This window comes from Sardina pilchardus, chromosome 12, assembly GCF_963854185.1.
Source record: "Sardina pilchardus chromosome 12, fSarPil1.1, whole genome shotgun sequence".
Lineage (NCBI taxonomy): Eukaryota > Metazoa > Chordata > Actinopteri > Clupeiformes > Clupeidae > Sardina > Sardina pilchardus.
In genome coordinates, this window is record NC_085005.1 from 15,466,318 (window position 1) to 15,493,587 (window position 27,270).

General features: G+C 43.4%; 2 protein-coding genes across 4 annotated transcripts in view; one reads left to right on the forward strand and one right to left on the reverse strand.

The window, feature by feature from the left end:
• Positions 1–4,437: 4,437 nt before the first annotated feature.
• mia3 (MIA SH3 domain ER export factor 3) lies at positions 4,438–25,126 on the forward strand. Of its 3 annotated transcripts, XM_062551475.1 has the most exons (34): positions 4,438–4,989; positions 5,211–5,283; positions 5,617–5,816; positions 8,213–8,285; positions 8,602–8,789; positions 9,019–9,091; positions 9,432–9,613; positions 11,523–11,656; positions 11,910–11,996; positions 12,108–14,139; positions 14,362–14,661; positions 14,748–14,890; positions 17,040–17,171; positions 17,268–17,289; positions 17,405–17,493; positions 17,603–17,680; positions 17,768–17,878; positions 17,981–18,052; positions 18,162–18,266; positions 18,367–18,489; positions 19,128–19,227; positions 19,337–19,392; positions 19,501–19,591; positions 19,691–19,829; positions 20,170–20,332; positions 20,423–20,458; positions 20,648–20,715; positions 20,844–20,932; positions 21,413–21,526; positions 22,093–22,161; positions 22,281–22,318; positions 22,462–22,521; positions 23,135–23,441; positions 23,588–25,126. In XM_062551475.1, the coding sequence occupies exons 1-34, from the start codon at positions 4,569–4,571 to the stop codon at positions 23,905–23,907; spliced, it is 6,288 nt and encodes a 2,095-aa protein (XP_062407459.1). In that variant the 5' UTR covers positions 4,438–4,568; the 3' UTR covers positions 23,908–25,126. The 3 variants fall into 3 exon arrangements, with proteins under 3 accessions (XP_062407459.1, XP_062407460.1, XP_062407461.1); XM_062551476.1 differs by lacking the exon at positions 22,462–22,521; XM_062551477.1 differs by lacking the exons at positions 4,438–4,989; positions 5,211–5,283; positions 5,617–5,816; ... (2 more) ...; positions 9,019–9,091; positions 9,432–9,613 and adding an exon at positions 10,404–10,569.
• Positions 25,127–25,260: 134 nt separating this feature from the next.
• The window catches only part of aida (axin interactor, dorsalization associated), a 6,293-nt gene continuing 4,283 nt past the window's right edge, over positions 25,261–27,270 (reverse strand). Inside the window, exons 7-10 of the mRNA XM_062551478.1 lie at positions 26,901–27,023; positions 26,555–26,677; positions 26,334–26,451; positions 25,261–26,185 (exon numbers count right to left, since the gene is read on the reverse strand). Coding sequence (XP_062407462.1) covers positions 26,089–26,185; positions 26,334–26,451; positions 26,555–26,677; positions 26,901–27,023 — 461 coding nt within the window. The 3' untranslated portion in view covers positions 25,261–26,088. The remainder of the gene's footprint in view (positions 26,186–26,333; positions 26,452–26,554; positions 26,678–26,900; positions 27,024–27,270) is intronic.

Here is a 27,270-nt window from a genome sequence, read left to right on the forward strand (position 1 = left end):
AGGGCTACAGAGTCGCCCTTTGTCCAAATATGGACATTCCCCTTAAAAGCGATTTCTTTTGATGTAGTAATAGGGTGGCAAAGACGCCCATTTATATGGACACGCCCACTATTTATAGGTCAGTTCTTATTGGTGTGTACAGGATGTGGGCAGGGCTACAGAGACACACCCCTTGTCCAATTATGGACATTCATTTTAAAAGCTATTTCTTTTGATGTCATAATGGGGCGGCAAAGATGCCCATTTGTATTGACACACCCACCATGTATAGGTCAGTTCTTATTGGTGTGTACAGGATGTGGGCGGGTCTTCAGAGACACGCCCATGTCCAAATATGGACATTCACCTTAAAAGCAATGTCTTTTGATATCATAATGGGGTGGCAAAGATGCCCATGTATATTGACACGCCCACTATTTATAGGTCAGTTCTTATTGGTGTGTACAGGATGTGGGCAGGGCTACAAAGACACGTCCCTTGTCCAAATATGGACATTCACCTTAAAAACTATTTCTTTTGATGTAATGAGGTGGCAAAGACACGGCCATTTATATTGACACGCCCAGTATAGGTCAGCTCTTATTGGTGTGTACAGGATGTGGGCGGGGCTATAGAGACACGCCCCTTGTCCAAATATGGACATTCCCCTTAAAAGCTATTTCTTTTGATATAGTAATGGGGTGGCAAAGACACGGCCATATATATTGACACGCCCACTATGTATAGGTCAGGTCTTATTGGTGTGTACAGGATGTGGGCAGGGCTACTAGATGATGACACATTAACAGAAGTGTAGTCCTACCCACTATACCATTGCCATGCCGAGGAGGCATAGAGATGCATCTCATCATAATCTGATAAAGACTGATAAAATACTCTTACCTGTACATTTTCTTACAATAATAGGAAAGCAACTATTTTAAATGGAAATAAAAGACACCTAACTTGTGTGTGTGTTTTTTTTTTTAAGAGTACCTTTTGGATCTCCAGGAGCGAATGCAGCCCTCAACCCCAACCCCAGGTATTTATAGGAGGATACCCTCTCATCTAGTATCATCTAGTGACAGTATTGTGTTGTTAGAATATGACCGTGTCTGTGTGAAGAAGATCCTGTAGTTTCTTTTGCCATTTAGTACCACTTAATGGCCATTGTAATATAATTGACATGCAAGTTATTTTGGAAGAGTGTCTAATGAATAAACATAATCCAGGTATAATATATTTTGCATGTTACCTCCTTGACTTGGATCATATCCAATCACATTGTCCAGTGACAGAATTTATCAACAATGTCTCTTCCTTTGTTGTCGACCATCCCTGTCACCTTCTAAAAGTTATCTTATCTCTCTACAGTCATGGCGCGGACCGGCCCTTCACCAATCGAAATTTGGGTGAGTATTAACATTGTAGTGCCTAACATTGCATTTTCTCATACTTCATGCCCTTGCATTCACACTGAATCTTCGAACGACAGGAAGAGCACTGCAAGTCCCCGGATGGTGCACTCATAACGGTCTTAACGGACGCCATTTTGGCTATATAACGGAAGGGGAGGGAGTATTTCAAACTCGTAGAAATCGCGGTAGAGAAATCTGAATCAGCAGCAGTGGAAAACACAATTTACAGAGGTATAAGCAAGTTACAACATAAACTGTTCATGTTTTGACACAGTACGACCATGTCACAGTCGAATTGAGGACCCCAATAAATTCATATTTAAACGCTACGATCGTCATTTCCGTGAAGTGCACGGAGGTTAGCATTTGATATGAGACGACACTATTCTGTTAAAATGTGCACACTATTGCCAGTAAGCACACAGGGCACATAGGGTGCTGCACGAAAGTGTACTCATTAAAGTAGTCGGTTTGAGACAGTGTTATTAACTTAGCTAACTATGTTAAAAATGCTAACTATGCTAATCAGGTTGCTTAGCTAACTTCACTAATGTTTGCTAGCAGTTATGCTAACTATATTAACTACGTTAACGATGCTAATCAGGTTGCTTAGCTAACTTTGCTCATGATTGTTAGCAATTATGCTAACTATGCTAACCATCAGGTTGATTAGCTAACTTTGCTCATGTTTGTTAGAAATTATGCTAACTAACTTAGCTAATATTTTTTAGCATTAATGTTAACTATGCTAACCAATTTAACAATGCTAATCAGGATGCTTAGCTAACTTTTTTTAGCATTTATGCTATTTATGTAACAATGCTAATTATGCTAACTATGCTAACAGTCCTAGCAATGCTAAGTAGCTAACATGCTAGAGAAGGCAGCATGGGAACACCCAGGCTAGTGTTAAAATAGGTGCAGTAAAGACTTTCCCTAGTCGAGATTCTCCCCTTATTAGGTAGCATGCATGCAGCCGAACTTTAGCCCTGCCTACATCGAGAATGACATAGTCAGGCTACTTAGGCATTCTCTGGATTAGCCTAGGAATGAAGTTGGGGCATGCAGACCAAATGTCATCGGTACTAGCCGAGTACTGAAATTAGAAATTGCAAAACAAAGTAGATAAAGCAACGTTCATAGATGAGTTGTCATTGTTTGCCATATGTGTCTGTTACAGATTCGGGGTCCCAACTATAAGGAGGTGACGTATCCGTTTTTGCAGCAGGTGGCAAATGCTCCCATATCAGAGGAGCATTTATGGCGCCTTGAACAAATGGTGAGTACCAATATCATAGACTTACGTTAGTGATGTGGGGTCCTCTGTGTTGGTTAACAGTTTGGGCCCACAGTCTTGGAGGACAGATGCACAACAACAACAACAACAACAACAACATCACCACAGTATATTTATGATGATTAGGGGGGGCATATTGAATGAGCCAGGACTCCTGGGGACTCTCTCACTTTTGGGAATAAGTATCCCCGTCACTGGGGCACTGGGATCGACAATTGGGATCGTCTTAGCTTCAACAATTCAGAAAAGACAGGGTATCCATTGGTCTGGCTACTGGCTCAAGCATAAGCCGTGTCCACCAAGATCTGAGTTAATATCATTGTCTGCAATCTGTACATGTGTCTTTGTTAGGCGGGGATCACATTAGCCAGCGGCAAGCGGCAGGTTTCGTATTGTTCTCTATGGTTCGGCAGCGGAATGGTGACAACGCTGGCGTAACGCTAGCGTTGAGCAAACTGTGAGTTGAACTTGGTTCAACTTTGAAGCGCAACGCTCGGCTCGTCACAATCAGTTTTGGAATGTTTAGGTATTTTAACCAATCAGATTCGTCTAAGGACGTAGCAACAAAGATTGAACTTAGGAACGGGATAGAATGTTTAGATTTATTATTATGGTCTGAGCGTTGCGTTACGCTTGCCGCTGCCGCTTGCCGCTTGCCGCTGGCTAATGTGATCCCTGCCTTATAGGCTCAAAACTCTGGATCCGGTCGTGCTCTTAGGTCACCTGAGGGCCTGAGACAACCTCCTCCAGTTTTTAAGAACACAGAGCAAGTCAGGTGGTGAAAGGAGAATGACTCTGTCTGTCTGTCTGTCTGTCTGTCTGTCTGTGTGTTCCTGTGTGCAGCCCTCTACCAACATGGAGACAAGTGCCCCCGGAGATGAGAGACGGCTAGAGTTTGGGACATCCAACCCCTCCTCAGTGAGTCTACATGTGACACTGCTGCTGCCAACATGTTTATGGACTGGTTATGGTTCTGGAAATGGCTGTTGATGGATATATCTTGATGGATGTTTAAAAATAGATCCTTTCAGACTGCCATTCAGACAGAATAGAATGGAAATTCTCCGACCTTTTCCTCCTTTGAGCTCCTGATCCCTTTACTTTCCTTTTTCATGTCTCTCCCAGCACTCTTTGTTTCTCTCTGTCTATACTCATGGTTTGCCCTCTCCCAGGTGAAGTTAATCATATAGCACTACAAAAAAACTTTGAAATGCCTTTTGCAAACTTTTAGACTGCATTATGTTTTGGTTAAATTGGTATTGCTCTCCACAATCTTTATTGAATATGTGTTAAAATAACTAGATAAACGTGTGTTAAAATGACTTTAAAAAGTGTTCCGTACCACTAATTAGGGTTGATGTCAAAGAACATGCTTGTGTTTTTCTTCTCACATGTATGGATTTTGTGTTTCATAGGTGGCTAGTCGTTTTGGCAGTTTCCCGGCACATCTCCAAACTGAAGATGAAGAGGAACCAAAAGATCTGGAAGAAGATCCTCTTTTACTTCAGGAGGGGAACGCTGTCAGCGCACAGGAGGATGGTGAGATGGCCCCTGAGGCTGTGGAAGCTGGAGCCATGTCAGACGTTGTGCTGTCACCACCGGCTCTCAGCCCTGTCCACAGGGAGGACATTGGGATGACCCTAGAGGACATCCTTGAGGACGCATCCATCCTGGACGAGATGGAAAAGATGCCGGACAGCGGAGAACACAGGCACTCTGGCCCGAGGGAGATGGAGGCTGGCGTGTTTGATGACGAGGCTGCCATTCTGGATGACTTCCAGGGGCTGGCGCTCACTTTGAGTCAGAAGTACTCAACAGTGAGCGACAGTGTGGTGCTCGTCGCTAGGGCTCAACATTATAGTTTTGTTCTAGTGATGTACCAGTACAGCTTCCTAGAGGTAAGTGCTGTAGTAGAGGAGGGCTCTAGAGTGCTGGAGTTTGGGACTCTGGCTTTTGGCTTTTGGCACTTTGAGATATCCAACCCCTACCCAGTGAGTATACATGTGACACTGCTGCTGCCAGCATGTTTATGGACTGGTTATGGTTCTCTCTGGTTTCTCACGATTCTCTCGGATTCCTCTCTGGTCTCTTATGGTTTCCCTCTGTCTTACTCACGGTTTTTCCTCTCCCAGGTGGACTCGTCCTTCGGTCATCTTTCGTCCCCTGAAGGCTTCACCATGCAGCGGATCAAGCCCACTGGCTTGTTCTTCAGTCTGCTGGTGGACTCGTCCTTCAGTCTCTCGTCCCCTGCTGGCCTAACCATGCAGCAGGTCAAGCCCACTGGCTCCAGCAGTGGTATGTTCACAATCAATGTCACAGATTCACATTTAACCTTTGATTGGTATGACAGGAATGAACATACACCATAGTCTACTGATCTGCAAAGCTCTTTGCAACTCTGGCTACTCAGATGCATTTATTTCTTGGTATTAATATGGTCCTGTTAAGGCCAGTCACTGAAACACATGGTGAGGAATGGAAACTGACTGTATGCATTGATTGGAAATTGTCTGCAGTGTCAATCAACACCGAGTGGCCCTCTTGCGCTGCCCACCACAGTGACCAGACCTTGACCTCCCATCCTGCCAGGTAAGACGAGATGACCCTCAACAAATAGGGTATTGAGGAAATAACTGGGGCATTAGCAGGCTCAACTACTGCAGATAAAAGTGTTTCCTCTGCTACTTATGATTTCAGTCCTACAGAACTGTGAGAAAGGCAGTAGTTGAACTGCCCATGCCCTTGCTCGTTTACCTGCTGTCTCATTAAAACCTACCATTTTGTCACTTCATAAATTAAACTAATTTTCATTTTTCATTTCAAATTTATTTTTTCTGTGTGATGACACAACATTCCTCCCTTGTGTAACCTGTGTGTTCTGAGATTTAACTTTCTGTCCTCCACTCTCTCTGTCTCTACCAGTGAGTTGCGTACAGGTGTACATTGGGAAGTGGCCAACCCTGTTCACCTGTCATCAGAGAATGGGGTTCTGGTACTAGGTGAGGAAGCTCAAGTTGAGGTTCTCTCACGCCCCATAGAGGTATGGATGTACCAGTTGATGGCCAGCTGTACCTTCGGAGACCAGGGAGAGAAGAGCGGCTCTTTGGTCTTGCAGCGCACATGTGAGTTGTTCAGTTCAATTAAGCGAAATCTTACGTTATTACAGTTTCCATAGCAACCAACTACATGATTATACTACAGTAACTTCTTTATTCCTGAATCTGATAGTGGCCACCATGGATACCCTAGCAACAACTGTTTCAAAGTAAAAGTCCTCGCTAGCTAGTTAACATAATTAGTATTGTTAGCATAGTTACCATTTTTAACATAACTGCTAGAAATCATTAGTTAAGTTAGCTAATTAACCTGGTTAGCATTGTAAGCATATTTAACATTTTTAGTAAAACTATTAAAGGAATAGTTCGGAATTTTGGACATAGGACCTCATTTCCAACTTTGCCTAGGTGATATAGGTCGGTGGAGACAGTTTTTATCGCGCTTAACCCCTTCCTTAAGTTGCAGCGTTCCCTTTGCTAAGCTGGTTCTGAGCTAACGCATTTCAACAGTAACATCCACAAGTAAATTAAAACGTCAGACTATCGATGTACATGTCCGTGTTGATAGAATAATTAACCTTAACCTTATAGAAAACTAACCTTGCAACTCAATGATTTAGGGGGGATCACACTAGCCAGCGGCAAGCGGCAGGTTTCCTATTGTTCTCTATGGTTCGGCAGCGGAAGGGTGACAACGCTGGCGTAACGCTAGCGTTGAGCAAACTGTGAGTTGAACTTGGTTCAACTTTGAAGCGCAACGCTCGGCTCGTCACAATCAGTTTTGGAATGTTTAGGTATTTTAACCAATCAAATTAATCTAAGGACGTAGCAACAAAGATTGAATTTAGGAACGAGATAGAATGTTTAGATTTATTATTATGGTCTGAGCGTTGCGTTACACTTGCCGCTGGCTAATGTGATCCCCGCCTTATGACATTTTAGGGACTAGTTTCTCAATATCAATCTGCTACTGCCATACAGGGAACAAAGTATAGCTATTGCAATGCGATTCAAGGTTGTTTCGGGTGTTCTGTGGAGTGGATTAAGACTGTTTTCAGTGGCAGGCTGGATGTTACCGTTGATTTCGTTATCTCGGCACCAGATTACCACCACATGAACGCTGCAGAAATTCACTGAAAATGGTCCCCTCCGACCTATATCACCCCGACTAAGTTGGAAATGAGGTCGTATGTCCAAAATTCCAAACTATTCCTTTAAAAACCATTAGCTAAGTTAGCTAACTAACCTTGTTAACATTGTTAACATGGTTAGCATAGTTAACATTTGTAACATACCAGAAATCATTAGTTAAGTTAGCTAACCAACCTGGTTAGCATGGTTAACATAACTCATAAAAAGCATTAGCTAAATCAGCTAACCAAACCAGTGAGCATAGTCAAAGACACTTATATATGCTTTAAAAAGACTTTGGCATAGTTTGCATCAAAGCCATCGATATCTCAAAGTTGCGACACTACCATTGACTCCCGTGTACAAACAATGGCGGCATATCCGGTATGTCATGGTCGTTGAAAGGAACTATTCCATTGAGAATGAATGAATATCTCAGGTGTCATAATAAGACTTTTCTACATGACTTATGGTCGTGTGCATAATAATGCATTTTCATTGAGTAATATATGTATGTGGAAATGCAGTTTATAGTCATTTTCATCGAGTATTTACCGTAAATATTAATGCGATCGCTGCTGTCAATCCCGTAGTAAACCAGGGACCAAGGGAACTACTGAGGCTACCCACTAACCACGTGACCGCTCTAATCTGGCTTTAACATGGAAGTCAACGGCTGTCGCAACTTTGAGATATCGAAGGCTTTGGTTTGCATGTTTAACATAACTGCTAGAAATCATTAGCTAAGTTAGCCAATCAAGCTGGCTAGCATTGTTACCATTGTTAGCATTTTTAACTTAATTACCTGGTTAGCATTGTTAGCATTGTTAGCATAGATAACATTTTTACCATAGATAACATTTTTAACATTTTTACCATACCTGTTAGAAACGCATTAGTTAAGTTAGCTTACCAACCTGGTTAGCATGGTTAACATTTTTTAACATACCTGCTAGACATCATCAGGTAAGTTAGCTAACCAACCTGGTTAGCATGGTTAACATTGTTACCATGATACCATTATCAACATAGCTGCTAGCAAAAATTAGCTAAACATTTAACATCCATTATTCATTAAATTGTCTTTCTATCAACAACATTTTAGCTATCCATATTCAAATTTTAAACTGTCTACCTTCACACTATCAACTTTCATTTACACTTGCTGTACTCTGTGTATGTGTCCTTATATTTCTGATTATGAAAGCTCTTTACAACTCTGGCTAGACAGTATTGGTATTGATATGGTCCTGCTAAGGCATGCTATATCACTGAAACACATGGTGAGGAATGGAAACTGACTGTATGCACTGATTGGAAATTGTCTGCAGTGTCAATCAACATCGAGTGGTCCTCTTGTGCTGCCCACCACAACGACCAGACCTTGACCTCCCACCGTGCCAGGTAAGACGAGATGACCCTCAGCAAGAGTACTGCGGAAATAACTGGAACATTAGCAGGCTCAGCTACTGCAGATAAAAGTGTTTACATGATTTCAGTCCTACAGAACTGTGAGAAAAGCAGTAGTTGAATACATGTCCTTACCCGTTTACCTTCTGTCCCATTAAAACATACCATTTTGTCACGTCATAAGAAAAAAAAAAAAAATCATTTCAAATTTCATTTTTCTGTGTAAAGACACACCATTCCTCCCTTGTGTAACCTTGTTTTGAGTGTGTTCTGAGGCTTTAGCTTTCTCTCCTCCACTCTTTGTCTCCAGTGAGCGTTCAGGTGTAGTGGCCAACCCGCTTCGGCTCTCATCAGAGCATGGGGTTCTGGTACCAGGTGAGGAGGCTCAAGGTACGGTTCTCTCACGCACCCTAGAGGTGCGTGTGTACCAGTTGGCGGTCAGCTGTACCTACGGGGACCAGGGAGAAAAGAGCTGCTCTATGGTCGTACAGAGCATGTGTGAGTCGCTGAGTTCAATCAAGCAAAGTCTTATGTTATTACTCTTGCTGTAGGCCTACTTTGTGTGTGTATTTTATATTTCTACTTATGAAAGCTCTTTGCAACTCTGGCTACTTAAACACATGTATTTCTTGGTATTGATATGGTCCTGCTAAGGCGTGCTATATCACTGAAACACATGGTGAGGAATGGAAATTGACTGTATGCATTGATTGGAAATTGTTTGCAGTGTCAATCAACACAGAGTTGCCCTCTTGTGCTGCCCACCACGGTGACCAGACCACCACCTTCCATGCTGCCAGGTAAGACAAGATGACCCTCAACAAATAGGGTATCGAGGAAATAACTGGAACATTAACGGGCTCAGCTACTGCAGATAAAAGTGTTTCCTCTGTCACTTATTATTTGAGTCCTACAGAATTATGAGAAAGGCAGTAGTTCAATACATGCCCATACCTGTTTACCTGCTGTCCCATTAAAACATACCATTTTGTCACTTCATAAAAAAAAAATAAAAAAAACATTTTTCATTTCAAATTTATTTTTTCTGTGTAGACACACCATTCCTCCCTTGTGTAACCTTGTTTTGAGTGTGTTCTGAGGCTTTAGCTTTCTCTCCTCCACTCTCTTTGTCTCTACCAGTGAGCGTACAGGTGAAGTGGCCAACCCGCTTCAGCTCTCATCAGAGCATGGGGTGCTAGTACCAGGTGAGGAGGCTCAAGTAGCAGTTCTCTCACGCACCCTAGATGTGTGCGTGTACCAGTTGACCGCAAGCTGCACCTTCGGGGACCAGGGAGAAAAGAACTGCTCCATGGTCGTACAAAGTATGTGTGAGTTGCAAGCAAAATCTTATGTTATTACTCTTGCTGTACTTTGTGTGTGTGTATTTTATATTTCTACTTATGAAAGCTCCAAGCTTTATGAAAACTCAGGCTCCAACTCTGGCTACTTAGACGCATTTATTTCTTGGTATTGATAGGGTCCTGAAGGCCAGTTATAACACTGAAACACATGGTGATGATTGGCAATGGACTGTATGCATTGATTGGAAATTATCTGCAGTATCTATAAAATATATACATATATTAATCATTTTCAATATCTTATTTATGGGAAATTAGGCTGAATAGAGATGCTCTTGGACTGCTATCATGGAGCTGGGGTGTTGATTGTGGCATGGATGTTAAAACATTGGAGTCACTACAGTAACAGGGCAGCAGGCCAACAGCATCTGAAGTAGCCTACTATTAAAAGTGAATAGAAATAGTGAGTATAAATAGTGCATAAACAAAGTTGGGATAAACAAATGCATCATGCCTTTTGTAAAATATGTTTAACTGTACAATTCAATCTGTAAAGGCACGCAACTTCAGGCATGATGTAAAATTGAAAATTAAACTCAAAAGTCAATTCATTGCTGTTCCAAAAACTTTGTTTATTTCTGAGGGACAATTACAAAGACTAGCAGCGGACATTGTTACAGTGAACGATTAGTGTAATACCAGTGGTAGTACCGCTTTAAATGATCTGTAAGTTTTTGTTATTTGATTCCACGCTCCAGGAACATCCTGCATACTATCCGCTAGTTATGCGGATTTGCTGACGTGTCGAGTAGATCTGCCCATGCTCAGGCAGAATCCAGCCATAGTCAAGCCAACCACTATGGCTACAGTCGTTTCACAGTTATTTTCCTTTATTTTATTTCTAATATTTATTTCACATGTCAGTCTTGATAGAAGGTTTTCGGACTTCAAACGATGTGCCGACGACGAATGCAGTAGTGAGTATTTCCTGTCGCGTGCCGTAAACTTTGGAATCCAAAACAATACCGGTTGGCTTTCTAGCCAACGTTATCTCCCCCACCTTATCCTACTCCTAGATGAGCCCTTCTAGGTCAGGTTATCGAGTAACTTTTGACTTGTGGGTATTGCAGCTGATATGAACTTTCACCACAATCATAATTTCAGTCAGTGCATAGTTGTGTTAAAAAAAAGAGACACTGACAAAACGTTAACGTTCATTTGCAACCCTATGTCGTAGTCGCTCGCTAGCTAGCAGGGATACTTGGAAGTTCGCAAGCTATCTCGTTAGCACGCTTGCTAACTAACATTAGCTGTGGCAAGCTCTGCTATCAGGTTAGCCAGATAAGCTTCATTTCGCCGTGGTTCAGGTAGCTGACGTTGCTATGTTACACACACAGCTCACCTGATGTATCCTAGGGGCAATCGTTAACCAGGAAAGCAAATGGGGTTAGTTGACTAAAGTTGGGTAACAGAGTAACATGCTGGCTAAGGTTACCATGTTTCATGGCGTTAGCTAGTCGTTGGAGTATGTTTACATTTAATAACCCGACGTCTAAATAGTGTTTCTTTCCCAATGAAGTTCATAAACCTGAGGGTACTATCTAGCACGACAAACGTGCTGATTGGGTTGTTGTCCTCATTCTCCAAAAAGCAATAACCTTCTAGAAACCAAGTATGCCGCTCTCAAGACATCTTTCAACAGGGAAATGTAGTTATAATGTCTTAATTTAGGTGTCGCTGGCTCCAGTTGGCACAGATGTACGTTTAATATGTTGTCATTGAGATTTTGTTTGCCTTTCACTTGATGCGCCGTTGGCCTTAGTTTACAGAGACATAAACAAGTTGTCATCAAGATGTTACTTACCTTTCACTGAATGCTCAGGGATATGGTGCATTGTTGTGTCAACCTGCAAATGTTTTCTTTCCTCAGTGCTTCTATGTCGGGGGAAAGCCTCAAATGACTTCTCCGGACCAGACTGCAGGTTCCTATCTTTCAAGAAGGCAGAGACAATATATGTGTACTATAAACTCTCAGGACAGAGGTCGGATGTGTGGGCGGGAAGTGTAAGTATAAGTTAATAATTACTGCATTGCACTACAAAAAAGTATTGCAGTTTCAAATGCCTTTTCGCAGAGTTTTAGGCGGCATTATGTTTTAGCTAAATTGGTATTGCTCTCCACAATCAATATTGAATGTGTTAAAAAGACTAAATAAACTTGTGTTAAAATTTTAAAATTACAGTGTTCAATACTAGTAAAGGGTTGATGTCTAAGAACATGGTTGTTTTACTTCTGTATCTGGGTTTGTGTTCCATAGGTGGGTAGTCGTTTTGGCTATTTCCCTAAAGACCTGCTCACCATTAACCACATATACACTGAAAAGGAAATAGAAGTTTCTGCTGAGGTATGGTGGATGATGCAATGTGCCCAAATGTTTACTCTTCAGTTTTCAGTTGTGTTGCATTTTCTGTGTGTTTTGCAGCTATTCGTAACATTCTGATTTCTTTTATTCTAGGAAACTGATTTCGTTTGCTTTGACTCTGGCCTGGATAAGTTTGAAAGTTACGACATAGACCATTTGTTGAGCTATTCTGAATCGCAAGCAACGACTGAGGATGCATCTGTTGAATCTACTGGAATCGAAGACACTCCAGTAGTAACACAAGAAGCCGTGTCATCTCAAGATGAGACGCCACCAGAGAGTGACCAGGGCAGCCTCGTAGAGGAAGAAAGTGAGCACTTTCTGAGGGAGTCTAATCTTGAGGAACTGTCACCAGGTCCCAGTGACACGGTTCTCTCAGATGATGTGGAGTTGGCCAATACATCTGAGGCATCTGAGGCAGAGCAGGATGAGGAAGAGAACCCAAAGGATGATACCGAGGTTCACTCCGAGAACTCAGTGGAGGCTAAAAGTTCTGATCTGGTTACACTACTGAAACCAGACATAGAAACCTCAGAACAGATAGCCAAAGCGAAAAAGGACATAAATAGTCTTGTTGATTCTTGGAGCACTGAGCATGAACACCGGTCATTCGAGGATGGAAAGGAACCAAACGAAGGTTCTCGACTTCATCCACAGGTTCCCAACCCCGATGTTCCAGGTGATGCCGAACCACTGGACGATGATTTGATCTTTGAAGAAGAAGGTGAATCCATTTTTGTGGACGCACCATCTTCTCAAGATGATGATGAATTGGAAGAAGATGAGAAAACTGCTTTCATTCAGTCACCTATGCAGCCCAATGAGACACCTTCACAAAATTCAACAGATACTGAAGGTTCTGATAAGGTTGCAGAGGTAAAACGAAAAATCATTGAGCAGTTAACCAAGACTAAAAAGGTGTTAACTGGTACAGTGGATTCTAGGGGCATTAAGCATGTTCACCACCCATCTGAAAAAGAAGCGGCACCAAATGATCCATCTCTGGTTGATGCAGAAGTCCCCGAGTCAGCTAAATCAGGAGATGAAAAACCACTGAATGATGACCTGATTTTTGAAGAAGGTGGTGAATCCTTTTTTGGGGAAGAGGGACCATTTTCTCAAGATGATGAAGTGGAAGAAGATGAGGAAACTGGCCCCACTCAGTCACCTGAGCAGCCCAGTGATGTACCTTCAGAGAGTTCAGGAGAGGCTAAAAGTTCTTCTAAAATGACGGAGCTCAAATACAACAGCGAAGTCACAGAACAGATAGCCAAGGCTAAAAAGGAATTGACTGGCATCGTTGATTCTTGGGCCACTGAACCGCCACATCTCCCAACTGAAGGCAAAGAGGAACCACATGATCTGGAAGAAGATCCGGATCATGAAGAGTTACTTGAAGATGAGAACGCTGTGCTGTCACACTTCGCCAACACACAGGAGGATGTTGAGAAAGTGGACTTGACCCCTGAGGCTGTGGAAGCTGGAGCCGTGCCAGACGTGCTTTCACCACCGGCTCTCAGCCCTGTAGAGCCGGACGCTGGTACAACAGAAGTACCACCCACTGATGAGTCATCAAGTAGTATTAGTGATGCAGAAAATATTACAACTACTGATGAATCATCAAGTAGTACCAGTGATGCAGAAAACATAACCGACACTACAGATGCTGAGAGTTCCACTGCAATTCCAGATGAGCCAGAGTACAGTGACAGTGTTCTCAGATTAACTCTGATCAGGGACCACTTCAAAGAGCAAGACATGGAACGTTTTCAGAAGTTTCTTAGTTTGAAACACTTGATCCGGATTGAGGCCATGTTTCAGGATCTCGAGCAGGAGCTGAAGTCTGCCAGGTTACCTCCGACAGACAACAGCGAGGACATTGAGAGGACCCTTGAGGCTATCCTTGAGGCCTCTGAGACCTCGATCCTGGACGAGATCGAAAAGATGCTGGACAGCAGAGAACAGAGGCACTCTGAGCCGGAGGAGATGGAAACCGGGATGTTTGACGACGAGGCTGCCATTCTGGATGACTTCCAGGAGCTGGCGTTCACCTTGAGACAAAAATACTCGACAGTGAGCGACAGTGTGCCGCTGGTCGCAACAGCTCAACATGAACCTGTCACAGGTTAGATACAAACACATTATCCTAAAGATATTAACTGCCCTGTTACAGTCACTGCCATTTAAGCCTACATTTTATAATTCCTGTGTATCCTAAAAATTAACTATGTCCAATGTGTCAGAGGTTAGGAGTGTGTTTGTGTGTACTTGCATCTGTCTGCTTGCATATGAACAGTACCGTAGGTGTATAAATGTCACCAGCTGATCATGAGTGTGCATGTTACAGAGGAAGCAGATCTGCACGAGGTTGTGGAAGACTCTGTGAACAACTTTACTGTGACGGAACCTGATGAACCCAGTGACATCGGTAAAGTGGAACACCAACATACATCAGAACCAAGCACCCACGGCAGCCTGCCTCACAGTCCAGACTTGGACATTGAGGAGGATGGGGGACATAGAAACAAAGACAGCCAGGCAAGCCCCAAGGAACCAGACGAAATCCAGAGAGGTCCGCAGGCTATTTTGGAGAATCCTTTGGACGTGGAATTTGGCGTACCATGGGAGGTGGAACGTCCGTCCTCAGGTTGGTGACGGACCCTTTGAAATTGTAGGATGTTGCTTCTGGTTAAAATGTAGGTTAAATATCTTTTTCTGTGCAAACATTTGTAGGTTCAGTTGACCGCCACGTTTCAGATTTCCAGGAAGATGGACCTAAAAGTGATACTAGCTCCACATCAGTTTTTGCTGAAATGCGGAGTACTCTACACTACTTTTCCCTGTATTGGCATTATATGGGACAGTATGCTGAAATGGTGAGTGAAATTCATGGTTTGTGGTTCCTTGATTATACATGTGGCTACTTTTTGTGCAATGTTTGCTTGCTTGTGTTCTGATTGGATGATCATGACCGTTTGCCTACTGATGATTGAAGGTCCTCAGAAAAAAAGCGTTGACCAGTATCAATGGTAACATCATAGAATTTCCCCACAATATTGATATTGTGTATGTCATCAGCATTAAAAGAAACATACATAGTTTAATGTGCTGTGATGGCTACTGCCTACACAATGGAAATAAATGATACTATGCTCATGCTGTGCACTCTTGACATTTGCGCAGGCTGCTTTGAATACTGTATTTAATCCATAGGCAGCAAAGTCCCTGTCGCGCAATATGTGACGTGAAAGGCTAGCGAGGTTAAAGCGGGGTTAAAGATTGTTGACGTGTTCAAGAGAGTAGGCTGAAGTTCAGTGTATCCAGTTCCAGCACTGTTGTTTGTCACACCAGAACATTGCCGCGTACTGACTGACACTCAACGGGAACGATCGGTTTATTACTAGAAGAATATACCTGAATTCAAGTATATGGATGGTTCTGATAGCCTGGTGTTAGAGTAGTCAGATGTGTTGTTTTGTAGCTTGCTAGCTAACATGCTAGTTTGACATTTTGCTGTTAGCTTGGTAGCTAACGTTAACGTCTTTCGGCTTTTGCAAATATTTGGCACCAGGTGCACAGTATTCTCCGCAATATACCGCAATACTGGTAGGGGAAGAGAATTAACTTCAACATTTGGCAGTGTCAAAACGATTTTGCTTATGGTAGCAAGCTGATAGTCTTAAGTTGCCGAGTTTAGCTGCCACATCGGATAACGGTAACATTAGCTATGGCTGTGCAGGGAAGTGTTGCCTCTGTTTTACCTGGACTGGAAGAGTTCGCCGCATTTTACGTTGTATTTCTATCAGGACTGAAGGATGTAAGTATGCCCTTGCTACCGATTAATATACGCTATGCATATTACCGGTAACGTTCACGTTGAGTGTAGGTGTAAGTACGGTGTCTGTTAGTTTTACCAAGTTAGCTACCTAACCCGATAGGGTTAACAAGCTAAGCTGTAATTTAGCTAGCTACATTAAATAATTAGATTGGTGCTCTGCTCAATTACTAACGTTGCCTTAGTTAACTAATTGGGTTGCTTTGTTGATCTGGCAGAATTAGACGCCGAATTATTTCATTTAATTGTACAATGACCGACGGACAATGGCGTCTGATGTTGCAAACTCTGATTGCAAATTCTTAGCCCTTGCTCGTTTAACATTAGCTAACGGTAAGTTAGATCCTCAGTTTCCTCATCCCGTGGATCATCCACTCTGTGTTATCTAAGAACACCAGAAACAGCTGGTGAGAGTATTATCTGTTTTTGTCATTTTGTAATCCTTCAAAGGCCTGGTGTATTTACTTCCCTCCTTATATGGCCCGGTGAGACAGGATGTTTGTGGTGCAATATGGTGCACACTAAATCCTCTGCAAGTATGAAGCCTGCGGTAACAAAGCAGCATTTGAAGGCTACAGGGTCTAATCCACTTACTAATATTGTTTGTCGGTGGTCTATAGTGCATTCCTGTTACATATACCCTCACATACATGCAGGGGTAAAAGTCCAGTATGAAGAGACTGAGTTGTGGAAAGTTTCATCAGCTAGAATAGAATAGAATAGAATATATACTTTTTTGATCCCGTGAGGGAAATTCAGTTCTCTGCATTTAACCCAATTTAACCGAACTAGTGAACACACAGCACACAGTGAACACACAGTGAGGTGAATCACACAACCCAGAGCAGTGAGCTGCCTGCCCAACCAGCGGCGCTCGGGGAGCAGTGAGGGGTTAGGTGCCTTGCTCAAGGGCACTTCAGCCATGGTGGACTGGTCGGGGATCGAACCGGCAACCCTCCGGTTACAAGCCCGGTGCGCCAACCAGTACACCACGGCTGCCCCTCAAGTGCTCTGAAAGGTTTAGAGACAGATGTGTGTGGGTGGAGGGCTGGAGAAGGGGCTCTGGTGGTAAAGCTCTGCTTCCCAGTTATTTCATTCATCTTTACTTCAGAGCTGATTAGAGGAAATGTTGTTGATCTCGTCAAATGAATTGTAACTAATCCTGAAGGTGTGCCCTTTTGTGTACCCAGCTTGTAGCTACCTTGCCCGAACATTGGAGGCCAGGCCCAAATTTCCATGGACTTCCCTGGGAGCCTGTACTGGCCACACTGGCTGTTGGAATTCTCACGCTTATTGCATTTTTCTGGAAGACCATTCTTGCTGTAATGAATCTTTTAAGCTGGTTATGTACACTTAATTTAAAAATATGATGTGTTTTGTTGTGTGATTTTAATGTGTGTTCTGTATTTGTTTTGTAGGTAAGGAGCAGAAGATACCAAAGTAAGTTGGTCCACTTATAAATTAATTTATGTGAATTATATGAATTACTTAGTGAATTAATGAATTTTCTTTTTTCTGCATATATTTATTTGTTTGTTGCATCTTACCACTCCAGTAACAGAAAAGCAGCTGTCAGAGAGAATAAAGAAAATGTTTCATGAAAAATCGGAGACCGCGATCAAAATGGCTGAAATGAAAAAGCAGGTATGTTCTTAAATGGTTCTCTTTTTCCCCTCCTGCAAGCTCATACATCACTGGGACACATTTAAAAAAAATTATTATTATTGATTAATTCCGGTCATTCTCTCTCTAGGCAATAGAGTGGGAAAAACGTCTAAAGGATTCTGAACAGTCCCAAAAATCATTACTGCAAGAAAATAAAGAGTTAAAGGTAACAAAAACAATTACAGTAGTACTAATAATGATGTAATTAAGTCGACAGGTCATTTATAACATCATATTTTGGTACCTCTTTCAGAAAATGATGAAAGAAACAAGCGAACAACAAAAAGTCTTGACAGAGAAACTCCAGACGCAAGAAAAGATGCTGGAGTCCGAGCAGAAGAAGACACATGCCATGAAGGACATGGTAAGTCTGTCTGTCCAAAACGCTCCGAAAATGAGACTTTTTGCAACCTGTAACTGTACAGCACTTGCTGAATGCTCCCTTTGTCCTGTCAAACAACAACAGCTTTCAAAGTCCAACCAGACAGTGGAGTCACTCCAGCAGAGCATCACGTCGTACCAGAAAGAGCTGGCAAAGGTTTGTCTCACAAATGCCCACTCTGTTCACCTGCATAGAGTGTTCACTGTGGCCTGTGGTAATCCAAGTTTTTCTAATCATTTTCAATAATTGTATGTGTCCTTTTTAGGTCCAGATTCTAATGGATGAGTCAAAGCTCCGAGAGGATGCCTTGAAAGCAGAGATGAAGGCTTCAGAGAAAGAAAATAACAAATTAAAAGAGCTGAAGAACTCTGTAAGTTGACTGTACTGTAGATGGCAGAGTGCCTTTTCTGCAGATGGTTTGCCTATCTTCCTTGTGTGTGTCTCACTGTCTTTCCCTTCCATCTGTGTAGCTGCAACGGGACCTCAAGGAATGGGAAGCGAAGCACAAAGACCTGAATGAGAAGATCAGGGTCTTCCAGAGATCCCAGAAAGAACTGGAAGATGCTCTGGCACAGAAGGAAAACGAGATTGATGTAAGTGGATTGCTTCCTAATGTTAAGCCAAAGTAGGTTTATCCTTACCCTCTGCAAGAGCTGATATTTCTCAGCCTCAGGGTTAGTGGGCCGGAGTCCTCACAGTGTGAAGTACTACTAACACTTGGAACAGTGACACGTTCTCTCTCGCTCTCTTTCTCAACACACCTTTCGCAATTTTCCTCATTGAAAGTCATAAAACCTCTTCCCCTGGTAGGCTATGCAGCTTGTGTTGCCATTGGTGTGCAGTCAGTTTTACTTCAAAGCTACTGTTGAAATGGCTAAAGTGGATGTGGTAACTCCACTGTCTGTGACTGTGCTGATAATAGTGAACTCAACACAGATGACAGCACAGCACAGAAGAATGAACAAAACAGTTAAATGATTAAGCAAAATGTTTTCATTGAAATGACAGCCGTTTTTGGAGAAAATGAGGCCTTGGTCCCCTGGCAGTAAACGGCACTGATTAGTGGAAGACTGGTGCCAGCGCTGGAGCTAATGCTTGTTTACACTATGGGTTGATGCTAATGCTAGTCTTCATCCAGAACGAATGGTGCTATTGGGTGTACAGCTAGGGACCGTGTCCTACAACAGTGGCATATGTGAAATAACCTGCTGTCCTGTACTGTGTTGCGTAGATTATGACTGACTGCATGGCTGAGCTGAGATCTCTGGAGGCCCTCGAGGCTGATGATTCTCATGGGGACAAGGGTTTGGCGAATGGCAGTAACACCGCTGGTAAGTTGAGTTGTCATGAGCCACTATTAATGCATTACTATACAATGCAAACAACACCAGCCATAATTATTGTGTCAGCATCATTTAAATGGCCATTATTTATTTTCAGCCAAGAAGAATGAGGCCATGAAGGCCCACATCAAATCAATGATGGATGTCTCAAGGGTAAGTGCCTAGTCTTAGCTAGCATTGTAGCAGCACCTCATTTTCTTGGAAGAATTTAAGTCAGTGTATGATTGTTGTGCTAATGTTCTAAATTTACAACATGTGCAGGTCAAAGCCACTCTTTCTGTTGTTGAGGATGAGCGAAACCGCTTCATGACTAAGATGCTTGAGGAGGAGAAGATCAGGCAGAGCCTTGAGGGTAAATCCTTAACTGCGTATGTTAGAACATCTTAGAACTTATGTCCGTTTAATGACATTGATGTAACGGTTTTCAACTTTTCCATTGACCCTCCACCAGAGCAAGTCCAGAAGCTGGAGCACGACCGCTCTGAGCTGGAGAATGCCAAGAGCCAGCTGGAGAGCCAGCACAACACCCTGCAGCAGAAGCTCGAGATCATGAGCGAGATGTACCAGCAGAAGGAGAGCGCTTTGCACCAGTGAGTAAAACAACGGGGATCACACTGACCAATAGAAATAGTGACAAAATAGTGACGAAAGTGGTACATTTTCCTATTGACACAGTTAGCTTTATGCTACATAGGTGCAGAGTGCAGATTCGAGTTGGTCTTGGTTTAACATGACGCTCCTTAGTATCAGCATCAGTTTAGCATAGTCTTGGAAAATTTAGAGCGTTCTGACCAATTGAAGCAGTGGGGTTGAATGATGTTATATAATAATGGCTATTTTCTTAGTGTTGTGTTGGGCTCTGTCCCCTGCGACTTTGTTGTTTTCAGTGAGCAGTAGTGTTAAGCTCACGCATCTCTCGTCGTCTCGCAGGAAGTTGACTCGGGAGGAGCTTGACAGGAAGGAGAAGGAGAGCAAGCTGTCCGAGGTCGACCAAAAGACCCTCAAAGCAGCGGAGGAAGTGGAGATCCACAAGCGGCGTATCCAGGAGATCGAGGAGGAGATGGAGAAGACCGAGCGTTTCAACAAGAATCTGGTGAGCCCTTGGTTCTGCTGAACTGTTTCTAGATTAGTTCGATTCTAATAAGATTGAGATTCACTGACATTTTCTTCTTCCTAACCACAGATTTCCTCACTCGAGAAGAAGTCCCATGACAACTGGGTAAGATTGTAGGAAATGATACCCAACTTTAATAAGTTCATCGATACCTTGAAACCAGTTTAAACTAGAACTATTGTGACAAACCATAGATAATATTCTTTACCTATGAGTGACTTTATCTCTAGAATTGGTTTGTTTGGTTTTGTGTCTTTCCGGTGTACTGAAATGGCTTTCTTTTTGGGCCTACAGTTGGCAGCTCGGGCAGCTGAGCGAGCTCTGACTGAGGAGAAACGCGAGTCGGCTCGCCTCCGCCAGAGGTGAGTACCCCTGTGTGTGTGTGTGTGTGTCTCTGTGTGTGCATAAGTGTGTCTGTGAGGGATGTGATATGGGCATCTGAGAAGCACCCTGCTTGGCTGACCTAACTAAATACCAAATCTTAATGCAGTCTGCAGGTTAGTGAGGAGAGGATACATGAGAAGTACAGGAGCCTACCAAAGCCCACCTCTGTCCACGCCGACCACGCACTGAGGAGAGGTAAGATTCCTGTTCCTGCAGGAGAAATACACACACACACACACTCTCTCACACACACACGCACACACTCACACATATGCAGAGGTTCATAAAGCTTTATATTAGTAGAGGTATGTTTGATATGACTGTTCTGATTGCACTACTTTGCACCCTTTCATGGCTGTATTGTATGAGATAAGTTTGTTTGCTACGCTCCTGGGTGTAGCAAAAACATGTCATGTGGCAATCTAGTTGATTACTGTCATTGTTTTTAGTTGATAGTGCAGAGAACGAGTCAGGTAAATGGCCTTGTGTACTTGCATTTGTGTTCCCTGCTTCTTTTTATCACACATTTAACCAAAAGTAGGATTGTGACGACAAGGCTTTTTTTTTCTTTCTAACTTTGCCTTGGAGTGCAGTGGCATTATAAGTAGCAAGGTGTGTGTGTGTGTGCGTGTTGCATTTGGCGGTTGAATTGCATGGTTAATCTGGTTCAAACAGGAGACTCGTATGGGCCCTCTCCTGTAAGTGGAGGTGCCCCCTCCCCCCCTCCAATGATCGACGGGCCCGGCCGCCCCCCCTCTGCCCCTGTTGGACGACGCGGCGAGCCCCTGGGTGAGTTCCGTCCTTGCGGTGGAGTCTTCGCACCGACCCCTCAGTCCATCGCTCTCCTCAGGCCCTCGTTGCCACCCTTCTCCCCCGATGATGTCACCCCTGCTGCACCTCTTCATATTCTGTCCATTCACCATCTCCACTGTTTCCTTTTGATCCCTCCCAGGATTCATTCCCTTCTGTTCTCTACTCAACTTTCACTTGAGGCTCTGTTAGCCATTCCTTCCTGTGTGTTCGTTCTACTTGTCCCTTTTGTCTCCCTGTCCCCTTTCTCTCCCCTATGATTCTGTATCCATGACAGCGGGTTGGAGAGGCCTATCCTTTACCCACTTCCTGTCTTTGTTAGTCTCTGCCCAGATCTGATGCCTGTCTTAACTTGCATGTTATGTCTCTTCTGCGATTAGTGATGCGCGCATGTGCCATTTTTTTTGACTGTGTGTGTGTGTGTGTGTGCGCGTGCGCGTGCGTGTGTGCATGCATATGACATTGTGACACTCAAGTCAAAACAAGGAGCATGTTATTGGGTTGTGGTGGAAAGACATGAATCCTAAATCGAGTTTCTCTCCCAGGACCTCGACCCCCCTCTGATCCTCACGGACGTTATGCCGACCACGGCTACGCACCGCCCCTTCGACATGGTGCGTATCACATCTCTCCTATTTTCTATCCCCATCCTATCGTCACATGGACATTACTACATCCTGTTTAATCGGCCTTTCCTGTCACCTTCTAAAAGTCCTCGTTTTTCTCTCTGCAGACATGTATGCTCCACGCACCTCATCTCCGGATGGATCGGTGAGTACTGATCGAGAGTCTCGTCAGTTGACGGTTCTATTCAAGGGGGGCGGGGGGTGGGTTTGTGTTTTGGTAAACAGTTGGGGCCTTCAGTCATGCGTATCTTTCCTGTTGTTTCCTTGGGGGGCTGTTTGGCCTATTAGCAAACAGCCCCAGCGCCAGTAGAGGCTGAGGCTGAGGCCTCCACAGAGGCACCTGATGCAGTGAGTATGAAGGGCTGAACCCAGGGGCGCAGTCTTTGTGTGTGTGTGTGTGTGTGTGTGGGGACGGAGGCTGTGTGTGTGTATGTGTGTGGGCTGGTGTGCACGGCACGCACCTAAAACCGGCGGAGGTTGGTTTCGTGCATATAATGCTGATGGCTAGAAGGTGTTCCACAGATGCTTTTTTTATTTCCCTTGTACAAGTGTAACCGAACTAATGAATTTGAAAATGTTCTTACACCGAACTAATGAACTTGAAAATTGTCTTACATGGCATACAATCACATATTTACACATCCAGCTTTCCCTCTGTTCAATAACGCCTCTGGCCCCCTGAATTGTACAAGAAAGGCTTGTGGGGGCTGAGGCTTTGTTGAAATCTTGCTCATTTTTGAAGATCACAGTCTGGACTGACTGGGTGTCATTGTGATTTTGTATGGGGTCTAACTCTACTCACTGTGATGGGCTACATGGTGTGTTTCTCTCACATTGCCTGCATGTCTAATTGGTGTTGAATTGGCACGGACCCATGAGAAGGGGCACAGCAGTGTAAAACCCTGGATCTAAATTCTCCCCGTCAGCGATCTGTGTGTAACAAAACATGTGTTTGTTACAGATCTCCAAGTCCCAGGGCCCAGGATCCTTGCTTGTGTCTCCGATAAGGGACTCCCCTGGTCCCATGCCTCCAAAGGGCCATGGACCACCACTTCCAGGCGGACGCCCTCCCATGGGGCCTGCCCCACCCAACGGCTTGCCTCCCATGATGAGACCCAATGGGCACCCGCCCATGAGGTCCCCTGGACCCATGGCTCATGAACCACGCTACGGACCACCTCTCCCGGATCAGCATTTCGGACCACCTGGCTACGGACCCAGACCTGGTCCCATGCCTGGACCCGGCTACGGACCTCCTCCACCTTTCAGTAAGGCCATTTGTGTTTGTGTGTGTAGCAGTTTACTGTGTGTGTGTGTGTGTGTGTGTGTGTGTAGCAGTTTACTGCATGTTCTGCGTTGGCCTCCTCATGTCATGGATCTCATGGTCTCTCTCTCTCTCTCTCTCTCTGTCTAGTGCGAGGCCCTACTCCACCGATGCGCGACTATCCACCCATGGGACCTGCTTACGGACCAGACTACCCATACCCACCACGCCACCCATCGTCTGCAGCCATGCTGCCCCCACACGGAGCCATGCCACCCCACGGTGCAATGGCGCACCCTGGCATGATGCCGCCTCCTCCACACGGCGAGCGGGACTTCCGCGGACCTCCACCACCCCTTGGCTACAGCCAGGGAGACCTTCGCTCGGACAACAGCGCTAAAACGGACAACTCTTCCCAACAGGCTCCTCCTGCCCAGCAGGATTCCGCCTCCATGGCTCTTGACCCTTGACCGACCCACGACCACGAGCCGGCAGCCCCATCGCTGCTGGATTTAAAAAAGTCTAGTTTTAAGAACAGACTTAAGCATACCACAAAAAAACCCATAAAAAATACTCAATTAAAGCATCATAAAAAGGCAGATCTAGTTCTGTGGTTTTGGATTTGTAAAACTTGCAACACTCTGGATGATGGCAAGAGTGGACAGCTACTTCAGTGTGGCCTATTGTGCAATAACACATTTTTAAATGTATGCCTACGTTTTCTTTTTCTTTTTCTTTTCTTTTGAGGTTTTAAGAACATAGGACACATTGAAAGTAAGTGAGTTTATTTTTTGTTTTTGTTTTTGTTTTCTTTTCTTTTTCACAAGTATGGTTTCCTGTGGAAATGCTTAGGTATTACAGGGACAAAAAGACTATTCGATCCAGGCTGCACTTTATGCATCGTCCACTTGCCCCAGCCTCAAGCTTAAACGTGAAGAACTTCAAGGTGCCCTGTGTAGATCTGGTGGTGATGAAATGCAAGTTTTGATATGTCCACTGATTTCTAAGTTATACAGCAATGCGAGGTACCACACACACAATCCTCTGTTAATGTAGACATAGTCTGTTTTTAATATAAAGTTTAATTCAAACCGGCATTTTCTGCTCCAATCGAAATGCAAATTCAAAAACAGTATATACATGTTTGCATCTGCAATGTTGATTTAATGGCCAGCTTATGTTTTGTTTTAGATTTTGTTGTGTTGAGATTTTATAATGCTCCTGTCATTTCTTTTCGAAGAGAGAAGACCAACATGCTGTCATATTGACAAATACCTGTACATTGCCTTGACTGTAGATGTATATAAAATTATTCAAATCACCTGTGCAAAAAACAATTGCTCTATTGTTCTCTTTCACATAATCAGCCGAGGAAACAAGCTGCTTGTGTTAACGCTTCATTAAATGTGCAGTAACTCAGGTACATAGTCAGCAAGTGTTGGTAGTTTTACTGATCTGGAGGTGGCCATGCCCACGTGGGCTAATACAGAAGCATTTCAGCATGCGAGTCCTTTCTTTGGAGTGTGCTGTGTGGGGGCGTTTTATAGAACAGATTTTTGTACATTAAAATATAACAACCTGTGAAGGCTCCAGTTGATTTCTCATGGCTATCTTTGGTAATTCAGGAATAAGGGAAACTAAGAATAATGTATTTTTTTTTACCTTTAAATAAAGATGAAGTGGAACATTTTCAAATGCATTGTAAATAAGTGTAACCGTGGCGAGCACTGCTGTGACACATCGGGTTTGTCTCCTTATTTCACTAATGTGCTTAGCTGTGCTTTCCAGTGTTTCAAATTCTTACTTGAAGACAAGCGAAAGGGTCAAGCAGCATTGTCATTTATTAGAAATGAAAGCAGTGTAAATAGTCAACGGTCATCAAGCCCACTCTGCCAAAGCATATTACAACAATCTGGATCATCCTTGCAGATGAACGTAACATCACTCACTCATACCACACACACACACACACACACACAATCAGATGCACCAAACTTTAGCAGAGTCAGCCATTAGCCTTGTATTTCTGATATTACAAAAATAAAATCTAAAATCAAACGTCAAGTAATACAACACAGATGTGGACAGCATGATTAAAGATTTGGGGTTAACCACTTCATATGATAGAAACGGCACATTAATAGTTAAACAAAAAGTATACCCATTTTAGTGTCATGCAGACTCTCAAGCCCTTTAATGCAAAATGGCATTTTTTTCTTTCTTTTTTTTTTTAAATGCCATGGCTCTCTTTGAACTCTCAAAGAAAGTACTGGATACGTTCAACTTCATTTTATTCTCGCAAACACAACAACCTCGAGTTCTCCTAAGGAGCGCACAAGGAAGACTACTGAGATGAAAGTGGTTGCTAAGGTGACTTAACATCTCCTTTTTTTTCAGAGGACATGCGACAACGATGAAAACCAAAATTTGATGACCACACGTCAGGTTTGTAGCGCCTGTCTGCGACTCCGTTTCTGGGCCCTTCGTCTTGCAGAGCTGTCTGTGAAACAGTAGATATCGTATTGCTGAGATTGGAGGTGATGAACCAAAAAAAGAACAAAACAAAAAATTGTAGGTATTTTGAAAACCATTTCCATGTTGTGGGCGTGTTGATATGCTATTTGATGTCCCACATGCTCTTTTGCTGGAGCTCAGTCCTTGTGCAAAGTCTGATGGAGGTGAAGGTAGAGTGGTTTCTTCGTCAAGAGATGGAGTTTCTTCCTTTTGAAGTCAGTTGGCTTCTTGTACCTGGTCGTTAGATGAAATCAGAAAAAAAAAAATGTGAATGGATTTTCGTTGATTCTCATGTGCTGCTCACGTTTAAGGTGTTCAGTTAAAAGTAGGCTACCTACAACCTTATATGACATTCCACATAAAGGGTACAATCAATACTCACAACTCGATCACAATGGGGCCAGGTTTGATCTCGTCCATTTCCATAAAGGCAAAACACTTTGTGCTGGTGAACCTTTTCTTGGGTTTGTAGTGCTTGAATTCAAAGAAGATAGCTGCCCCTAAAATCATAGAAGTATATCTTAACACATTCAAAATGTCTTTCCAGTACATACATTTTGTATACAGAATTCTGGGAATCCTGCAGGAGGTATGATTTCTCACCTTTTGGTAGTTTTTCAACGTGTTTTTGGATCTCAACGTCAATGTTGAAGTGAATATATGTGTCCTCCTTCCGAGAAGCAACTGGCGTGTCTTGAACTGGATTCACATCAACACCATTCAGATCTGCAGAAGAAAAAGCAACTTTCAAAACAGCCCTCTGAATGCAAGTATAGCGTGTTCTTTTCACATTACCCAAACCACATGATGATCTGTTTCTTTCTTGTGCTATAGCACATTAACATAGACATTACGTGTTATTTTCACATTGCATATATCGAGCACACTCATCTATCTACGAGGACTTTGTTGTGATTCGCACATTCCTATTCTGAGTGAATGTTTGTACCTTTCACACTGACAATCATATAAGGGTCAATGCATTGCCCTGCATCCTTCAGTCCGATCTTCTCGATCTTTAATGTGAGTAGTGTCATCCCTGGCTCCGACGGTAACCGTGGCAGCAGAGTGCCTGTGCAGAAATGTTAAAAGGCACTTTTCATTTCTTCCCTAAAGCACTTCAGAGCCATCTGTTTATATGAGTAAGAGCATGTTAACCACAATAATGGCAGAAGGCCATTCCAGCTGAGTTCACACAGGCATACCTTGCATAGCTGTGAATGGCAGGCAGCGGAGACAAGAGTAATGAAGCCATGCATATCACCAACAAAGAGGAGGAGGAGGAGGACAACGGCGACGATGAAGAGGAGGAGGAAAAG

Excerpts from the sequence above, each read along its gene's own strand:
- mia3 (XM_062551475.1), top strand. The coding sequence starts at position 4,569 with ATGTACCAGTACAGCTTCCTAGAGGTAAGTGCTGTAGTAGAGGAGGGC. Across the intron at positions 17,879-17,980 it reads CACATGCCATGAAGGACATG|CTTTCAAAGTCCAACCAGAC; the intron begins GTAAGTCTGTCT and ends AAACAACAACAG. Across the intron at positions 18,053-18,161 it reads ACCAGAAAGAGCTGGCAAAG|GTCCAGATTCTAATGGATGA; the intron begins GTTTGTCTCACA and ends TGTCCTTTTTAG.